The sequence below is a fragment of the Spinacia oleracea genome, chromosome 3, assembly GCF_020520425.1.
Source record: "Spinacia oleracea cultivar Varoflay chromosome 3, BTI_SOV_V1, whole genome shotgun sequence".
Classification (NCBI taxonomy): Eukaryota; Viridiplantae; Streptophyta; class Magnoliopsida; order Caryophyllales; family Amaranthaceae; genus Spinacia; species Spinacia oleracea.
This window is the reverse complement of record NC_079489.1, coordinates 96,857,723-96,866,900: the sequence shown is the minus strand read 5'-3', so window position 1 is coordinate 96,866,900 and position 9,178 is coordinate 96,857,723. Positions and strand designations below refer to the sequence as shown.

The following is a 9,178-nucleotide window of genomic DNA, read 5'->3' as shown; positions in this document are numbered from 1 at the left end:
CAGTTTTAACTAACCCAGATAAATTGTGGGTGAAAATTTTAAAAGAAAAATATCTCAAGCATGCAAACCTGTTCAATTGTGTTCCAAATAACAATCACTCTCCGTTGTGGAGAGACATTCTCAAAGGTCGTCCTATTCTTGAACGCGGAATCATTATTGGTATTGGGAATGGTGACACTACCTCTCTTTGGTATCATCATTGGATTGGCACTCAACCATTGTATAAAACTGAAGGAGTTACAATCCCTGATTCTAAGGCTCATTGGTTAGTTAGCCATATTATTCAGAATAGAACTTGGCATCTTAATGATATTGAGCATCTCATTCCCTCCCACATCAAATCCTTAATCCTTTCCTATCCCCTCTCTAATAACTGTAAGGAGTCAGATTTTATACGATGGATTTATTCTAAGAATGGTTGCTTTAATATCAAGTCAGCTTATCATTGCCAATTAAATACCATTCATTGCCCGACTTTAAATAATATTTCTTGGCGCAAAATTTGGAGGATCTTAGGAGCTTATAAATAAAAAATGCTTCTTTGGAACTGTGCCCACCAGATTTTACCAGTAGCTGAGAGCTTACATCAGTTTCTACCTCAAATCTCTCCTACTTGTTCCAGATGCCGTTTACATACTGAAAATCATTTGCACCTGTTTAGAGATTGCCCCCAATCCAGTATTTTATGGACTTATATTTTCCAACGTGTTTGGTCTAACTCTAAGTTTGATTTTTATACTTTTTACAATTCTGATTGGGGTGCATGGATCACTTTTAACCTAAATAATTCTATGAAATGGAAAAGTTTGTTTATAACAGCTATATGGCAGATTTGGTTATCCAGGAATATGGTGGTTTTTTATCTCAAAATGAAATCTGCCTTTTCACTTTACAACGCCTTTTATGTAGATTGGACTTTTGCTAACAATTGTTCACAGGGTAAGGAGTTAGGTGACAATCATGTTCCAGGATTGACTAATAAAACTTGGTTTCCTCCAAAAGATGGAGTTATGAAGTTAAATGTGGATGGAGCTTGGAAGTCAAATGCAGTAGCAGGAGGCGGAGGAGTGTTCAGAAGGTCAACTGGCTCGTGGTTCGTTGGGTTCTCCAGTAAGTTCACTGTTAGCTCTCCTCTTGCTGCAGAGCTATATGCCTTAAGGGAGGGACTCATTATTGCTAGAGACTTCAAGTTTGAGAAGTTGGAGATAGAAACGGATGCTTTAAATCTCAAAGTGCTATTGGGAAAGATTAAGGAGCAAGATCATCATGAGTTGGGTCCTATTTTGAGGGAGGTTGCCCATCTGCTCAATCAGTCCTGGGTGGGAGATCTCACTCACATTCCAAAATTTTGCAACAAAGTGGCTCATTCTCTTGCTGCTCATTCTCTCATCATGGCAGTGGGAAGCAAATTACATTACATTATCCCTTCGTAGGCAAAAAGTGATTATGAAGCTGATTTTGAAAATGCAAATCCAGAATATGCTGAAACAATTAGAAGAAATGCAAGGGATGAGGCAAACTCAATTGTAGGTGCTAAACGATCAATTGATAATGCAGATACATTGAATCAGGTGGCGACATCAGGCGGAGCTGCTCAACTGGTGTTTGGTTCAATTGTTACTGACATTAAGGAAGCCAGAGACAATTTGAAAAATGTTGATAAAAGGAATCAAGATAAGGGTAAAGGGATAGCTTTCACTCCTTTTGTTGTTGGTGGTTCAACAATGGATACTGCTATTGAAATTGTTGAAGTAGAGGATGGGGAGATTACCAACAGCTGAAGTGTTTAAATTCTGCAGGATTGTCAAGCTTTTTTGGTGGAAGATAATGCATATGATCTGGAGATTCATGCTTCCTTTGCTTGATGCTTATTTACTAAAACTTTGTTTTAATACCTTTCGTAAGACTACCAAGGCTATGATTTGTAAGTTTTTATGCCCCTCTTTGGCAAGTTTTTGGTTCTTTGGGGGTTATTCCACTCATGGAGGTGAGGCCTTGGTTTATTTGCTACTTTGATAGTTTTGCCCTTGCTTTGCAAGGCTTTTTCCCTATGTACATTTTAGTATGTTAATAATATAACGTCGTCGGCTTGAGTTAAAAAAAAAATGGTATATTAAATTAGGGAAGTATAGTATAGATGCGTTCCCAATATTTCCCTCATAACTTTCTAATCTCTATACCTTTTTTTCCCTTATTAAGAATGCTTTTAAATGAAATAATAAAAAGGATAGGAATCATAAGATATATATTTGTTACTAACCATTTTCACTCGTCTCCCTCAAAATTTAAGATAATAAAATTCAAGCATCTTCTCTCCCATACCACCATTTACAATCCATCACCATTGTTCATACATCAACTCATCTTTCCTTTAAATAAGAAAAAAAGAAAAAAAGAAAAAGACAACAACTCGTCTTAACGAGACCGAAATCAAAAGAAAAACCCTATGTCAAATGGATTTAAGTAAGAGGTACCCAATAGGAAAGCAAAGTGTTAAAAGTTTGAAACACTATCACAGCTGAGAAGAGTAATGGTAAAAAATAAAAAAAAATAAAAAAAAATAAAAAAGCAAAATTGCAATAGTGTAAATTGATCAATTAACTTTTTCGGTTATTAAAGAAATCATGTTATTCGTTTCCTAGAGAAACAGAGTGGGGTTTTTTCTTTATTAGGGGAGGGGGGAAGGAAACAACAAACAAACCAAATGGTCATACACTAATACTATTAAGAGATAACATGAACTTCTGCTTCAACATCTATCCATGTCTGTCCACTTCACACTTCAAAAGAGCATTGACCAGAACATGCAACAAATGGCCAACTAAGAAGCCAAGAAAGGTACACATTTTGACTACTTTTTTCAATTCAAAAAGAGATAGATCACATATTCATAAAGTAGAAGGGCACGAATTTAACTGGAGGATCGCAGATGGAACATAATTAAACAAAACCGTATATGTGCAACAAAATAAGTATGAGATTTCAGCTACGGGAGCAAACTAATAAGATGTTTGAAGACTAAGATCAGCACAACACTCAATAAAGGCCACTTGAAAGTTCTAGTCAATAATCACAAGCCTCCTTCGTGCTCGCATGGATAGCTATTTATGCCAAATTTCGTCTAGAGGCGACCTTTGGCTCGGGTCGACACTAACTAAGCAAGAATCAAATAAAGATAGACAAGAGAAACACGACACAGAGAAGTGTTGACGCGGAAAACCCAGGAATAAGGTAAAAAACCGCGGATAGCTATGAGGCTATCAATCCACTAAGTATCTTATCTGATTGTTTGTATATTTTTCCTAAAGATCAATGTAACGAAATTAAAGAACAAATACAAGAGTAATATGAATGCTAAATAGCTTGAGAGTATGAGTGCTTGAGTTAACGTGTCTTTTGCTTGTCACCGTCTTCTTCTTTTATACGCTAGTGTCTTCACTTAGTTGGTTAGGAGAATCCCTAAAAGATAGGGGTTATCCGTTGTCCATGATCTTCTCCTCCTTTCAACTACTTCCGTGATCTTCTCACTGTCTTTTGGACCTTTTCTTCCCTTATGGCTTTTGCCCTATTCCTGTTTGTCCCAATCATCGACGTCGTTGGTCCTATGTCGCCTATCTGCTATCGCTTATCCTTCGTCGTCCGACGTCGCGTCTGACATGTCCTCTTGACTCGACCTCGACCTGCGACACGATCAAACCTAGTTGACACGACATGATCAAACGTCAGAGCGGTTAATTCGTTAGTCCAGAAAGTGGGATAACAGTTTGCCCCCAATTGTGATTTTGCGGAGCTATTCAGAGCAAAAGAAACAATTTCAAAAAATAAACCGTCTATAACTGTTTAGTTCGTGGGAATAAACCGTTCGAAATTCCAGAGCAATAAATACTAATCTACGACATGCAATAAAGTTTCTCACACAGAGTTTTCGAAAAAGTTTCCAGATCTGAAAACGAGAGAGAGAAAAGGAGAAAGAAGAATTCGGTTTTCGCACTGAGTTCGTCTGAATTCAGGTAAAGTTCACTTGTTTTTTTCGATTTTCCTGTAGAATTTCATAAATAAGATGGTTAGATCTAAATCCATTGTAGTTAAAGGGAAGGGGGAGTCGGGATCTGTCCGGTGAAGTCCCTTAATCCGATATACTCTACCGTGGTGGATCCGGCGGCGTTTATCGAGCTGGCTGGTCTGCCGCCGTCGGCGGAAGTGAGGATTCCAGCTTCAGATGAGGAAGCTCTTAACTGTCCGGAGAGGTACGTCGTCATGTACGAGTATCCGTTCACGATTGGTTTTAAATTTCCTTTCACTCCGTTAGCTAGGTCCTTCATTGAACTTTTTCATTTGAGTCCAGGTCAGTTGATGCCCCAGATCTGGCGGGTGTTCGCGGTGGTGCAAGGAGTTACCACAGATTGGCAAGTGCCTTTTGACTTGTCTGACTTGATGTTTTCTTACGACCTGGCGCTGAAGGAGTGTTGTAGATATACACTAGTCACGAAGAAGGGGAAGAAGAACTTAGGCGTTGGCTTAGCCGTGAACGACAGGGGTTGGCAAAGTCGTTTTGTCTATGTGAGCAAGATTCTTTGGGAGATAAAGGGCAGTTTTTGGTTGAAGGGTGGACGATGGAAGGTAAAGGTGGTCTTTTTGTTTTTGTTTCTCGTTATTTTACTGAACGTTGCCTTACTTGGTTTTGTTTTTCAGTCGTCAAGGCATCGTCGCTGACTGAGTTGAACGCTGACTCGATCGACAAGTACAAGAAGTTTTTAAGTTATCCTGTCGAGGCTAGATCTTTTAGTCGCGAAGGTGGTTTCCTAGACGGGCAGGAGGAGGCTGGTCTTGACGACGTCGAAGGTGCAGAGGAGGAGGTAGAAGAGGAGGTAGCTCCCTTGGTTCGTCGTCGCAAGAGATTGGATTTGGATGAGGAGGTGGTAGCAAATTCGTCGTCTGCTGAGGAAGAAGAAGATATGGCTGACACTTCAGGTTTGTGTGTTTTTTGTTTTTGTCTTTTTGGTTACGTGTTTGGGGGTTTGTGTTTTATGATGTTATGTTTTTGTTTTTGAAGAGCACACGTTGTCAAGTAGGCCAGTGTCGCGGATGTCGCAGAGTGAAGTGATGGAGAGGGCGAGGAAGCGTCTAAGGTCGACGGCTGCCGCTGGTGGGCAGGGTTCGTCTGCTGCGTCTGGCGTTCGGGCTGTGTCTGTCGTCTTTCGCCATTCTAAGATAGGGGCGTCACCTGATACGCCCGTTGTCATATGTGGTGAAGGTTTCCATCCTATTGCTTCGTCGTCGCCTCTGAAACCGTTCAAGGCGCCGTCGCCTGTCGCTGTTTCTGTTGGTGGTGTGTCTGCCGGGTCGGCCAAGAAGTGTCCGGCCGAGAAGAGCGTTGTCGAGGACACGGTTATTTCCTTGCCCCCAAACTTCTTGGGCGACGGTGAGGCGACCGTTATTCGGCCTTACGCTGATCGTTTGATTCTGCCCACGACATATCAGCGATACCACGAGGTGGATCCTCTTCCTGTTGCGTCGGACGCTGCTGAACTTAGATTGCGGGTGAGTATTATGTTATTTTCGCTTGTCGTGTGTAAAATGTTCATTGTGTTGACTTTGTTTTGGGTATGCGTTGTGCGCAGGCGTCTCAAGCTGTGTTGGCTGTGCGTAGGCAATGTTCGCTACTGTGCGACGAATTGACCAACGCTGGAAAGCAGTTGGCGGCGACGAAGAAGGCGGCTGCGTCGTGGGAGGCTAAATGGAAGGTTGCTGAGAAGAAAGTGGTCGACCTGACTGCAGTGGTTAAAACGAAGAACGAGCAGCTGAAGACCAAGGACGAGCAGCTTCCTGATGCGGCCAATGAGTTGAAGAAGGTGAAGGACGAGTTGGTCTCGACTTCGCAGGAGATGGAGGGGCTGCGGAGTTTGTATGAAGCTTTGCAGGTGAGGCTAAGGATGTCGAGGCTCTGGCCATATGGAGGACAAGGGCGCAAATGATATACTCTTGCATGATTGGGGAGACCAGTATTTGGCCGTGTCAGAAGGAGGTGGATGACTTTCTGGCTAACGGTGGTACCATGGCGGAGTTATCGGTTCCGGTGGTGGACGTGGACGAGGTGGAGGCGGATACTGCCGCGATAGTCGCGATTGACACCGACGTTACTCCTCTGGTCGAGGACGCTCCTATGTTGGAGCAAGGGGAGGAACCTTTAGATGGGCGGCATGAGGGAGACGCACTTGTCGTCGCTGATCAGGAGGTGTCCTTGGCGGAGACGTTGGACGTGACTGACGTCGTCGTGCCCCCAGGCCAGACTTCTACCCAAGAAGAGATTCAGGCGGAGATTCGGGCGGAAATTCAGGCTTCCACCCAAGAAGAAGGGATGTAATAGTTTGTAGTTTGAATATTTTTTGGTTTTTGTGTTTTGTTGTGAATTTCTTTACTCGTCGTCGATGGCGACGACGAGGTTGTTTGGATAACTTTGTGTTTTATTTTCGTAGCTTGAATGTTTTTACTCGTCGTCGGTGGCGGCGGTGAGGTGTTTGGATAATATTTGTGTTTTCATTTTGTAGGTCGTGGCCCCAGGGGTCGCGCAGTTTGTAATTTGCTATACAAGTGTGTTCCTTTTTCACTTGTGCGTTCTTTGTGACTTTTGCATTTGTGCTTCGCAGTTTTTGTCGCGTGTCGTGCAACGTGTGTTTTACGAAAAACATACATTGAAGATGGTAGAATTATATGCATGTAAAACAGTACCTGTGTCGTTTGTTCATCGCTTGTTACTTGGGATTTGCTTTCCGTCGTACGTCATCGATTCTAGTTGATATTCGTTGGGTGTCACTTTTCTGCAAAAGGAAACATGGGTTGCTAGGAGGATTGGCCGTTGGGGATGCCAACGGCCCTCCGATGCCTAAGTCAGTAATGGTTCCGAATGAAAAAATAAAGCGATAAAAAGAAATGACAAAGGTAAAAACGATGGTACGACAACTGATAAAATTGTCTACGACGAATGTTTAGAAGTGATAGAGTTTAAGATGTGTAGCGTTCCAGCTTCGGGGGACTGACTTGCCGTCTTTGGTGGCGAGTCTGTATGCCCCCTTTCCGACGATTTTGTCGATCAAGTACGGTCCTTCCCAAGCTGGTGCGAGCTTACCTGCGTTTAGTTCCTTTGTATTTTGGAATACCTTGCGCAGCACCCAGTCGCCTTCCTTGAACATTTTTACTTTGACGTTTTTGTTGAAGCATTTTGCCACGATCTGTTGTTGCGACGCCATTCTTATCAACGCTGCTTCTCTGAAATCTTCTGTGTTGTCGAGATTTTCACTAAGTTCCACGTCGTTCTGCTCCGGTGTCATGAGTCCATATCGTGCGCTGGGCAGTTTCACTTCGGGGGGTAGTACTGCTTCGCACCCGTAAACGAGTGAGAAGGGATTCTGCCCTGTCGCCGTCCTAGGCGTCGTCCTATTGGCCCATAGGATGGATGGCAGTTCTTCTGCCCATCGCCCCTTCTTGTCGTCCAGTCGCTTTTTCAACGATGAGATGATTGTTTTGTTGCTGGATTTCGCCTGTCCGTTTGCTTGGGGATATCTTGGCGTCGACGTCTTTAGTTCGATGTTCCATGTCTTGCAGAAAGCTCTAGTCTTGTCGCTGATGAATTGTGATCCGTTGTCGCAGATGATTTCTGATGGCACTCCGAACCTGCATATAATGTTAGTTCATATAAACGAACACACCTCTTTGTCCCTTACTTGTTGGAATGCGCCTGCCTCTATCCACTTAGAAAAATAGTCTGTTAGAGCTAGCATGAAGACCTTTTGTCCTGGGGCGACGGGTAGCTTACCGACTATGTCCATTCCCCATTTCATGAAAGGCCATGGGGTTAAAGTAGGATGTAAGAATTCAGATGGTTTATGTGTCATACCTGCGTGTCGTTGACATTTGTCGCACTTAGCTACGTACCTCATCGCGTCGTTGAGCATTTCTGGCCAATAGTATCCGTTTCTCTTGATCCTGGTTGACAAGCTTCGTCCTCCTTCGTGTCCGCCACATTCTCCTTCGTGGTATTGCTTTAGTAATCCTTCCCATTCTGTTTTTTCTGCGCATCGCATTAACATACCGTTCGCTGACCTTTTAAATAGTATGCCCTGCAAAATAACATATCGTGATGCTTTGAAAAGTATCTTCCTGGCTTCGAGCTTGTCGCCGGGTAAGGTTTCGTGTGCTAGGTAGTCGAGAATGGGTTTGGTCCAGCTATCCGTGTTTGTGGTTGATAGGACGAGGTTGGCGTCTTGTGGTATGTCTTTTTCAATAGCGGGCGACAGTAGGTGTACCAGAGGTATGGTCGAGAACGGTGATTTTCTGAGTGCGGATCCTAGGTTGGCAAGGGCGTCGCTTGTGTGTTTAAGTCTCGTGGCACTTGTTTAATGGAGAAGGGTTTAAATCTGGAGGTTAGCTTTTTTGCTTTCTCGAGGTATAAGGTCATTTTTAGGTCTTTAGCCTCGTAGTCGCCGTTAATTTGGTTGATGATTAGTTGTGAGTCGCTGAAGATGTTGAGTCCGCTTGCCCCTAATTCTTCAGCTAACGTCAGTCCAGCAATTAGCGCTTCGTATTCTGCTTCGTTGTTTGTCGCCTTGAAGTCGCAGCATATGGCCTGTGCTATCATGTCCCCTTGTGGCGATTTTAGTACGACGCCTAGACCTGCACCACGAAAGTTAGATGAGCCGTCAACGAAGAGTGTCCATACTTCTTCTACGTTGTTGATGAGTTTGATTTCGTCGTCTGCTGTCTTCTCCAAGTCGGGGCTAATGTCTGCCACAAAATCTGCTAGGGCCTGCGACTTTATGGCCGTCCTCGGTTGGTATTTGATGTCGAAGCTTCCTAGCGCCATTGTCCATTTCTCCATTCGACATGTTATTTCTGGTCTACGCATCACAGACTTGATTGGATAATTAAACATCACCACTATTTGGTGGGTTTCAAAATAATGCCTTAGTTTTTTGGCTGCAGTAACGAGTGCTAAAACGATTTTTGCGAGGGAGGAATACCTGGTTTCTGCTTCTAGTAGTGACTTACTGATGTAGTAAATAGGCAGCTGTTGTGTTTCGTCTTCGCGAGCTAGGACCGCACTGACCGCTGTCGAGCTGACGGCTAGGTAGAGTTGTAGGACTTCGCCTTCTTTGGGCTTGGATAGGAGGGGTGGTGACAT

The 9,178-nt window shown here is 43.5% G+C and overlaps 1 protein-coding gene across 1 annotated transcript; it reads right to left on the bottom strand.

Annotated features, from left to right (window-relative positions):
• Window positions 1-6,986: 6,986 nt before the first annotated feature.
• On the bottom strand, window positions 6,987-9,178 carry LOC130469905 (uncharacterized). Its single transcript, XM_056839425.1, has 3 exons — window positions 8,390-9,178; window positions 7,933-8,117; window positions 6,987-7,671 (listed from the first exon to the last, which is right to left on the bottom strand). Exons 1-3 carry the CDS (start codon window positions 9,176-9,178, stop codon window positions 6,987-6,989), a joined length of 1,659 nt encoding a protein of 552 aa, XP_056695403.1.

Coding starts and splice junctions, on each gene's coding strand:
- LOC130469905 (XM_056839425.1), bottom strand. CDS start 9,178: ATGTCACCACCCCTCCTATCCAAGCCCAAAGAAGGCGAAGTCCTACAA. Junction 8,118..8,389: donor AACCCTTCTCCATTAAACAA/GTGCCACGAGAC, acceptor GTTATTTTGCAG/GGCATACTATTTAAAAGGTC. Junction 7,672..7,932: donor ATGCTCAACGACGCGATGAG/GTACGTAGCTAA, acceptor CATTATATGCAG/GTTCGGAGTGCCATCAGAAA.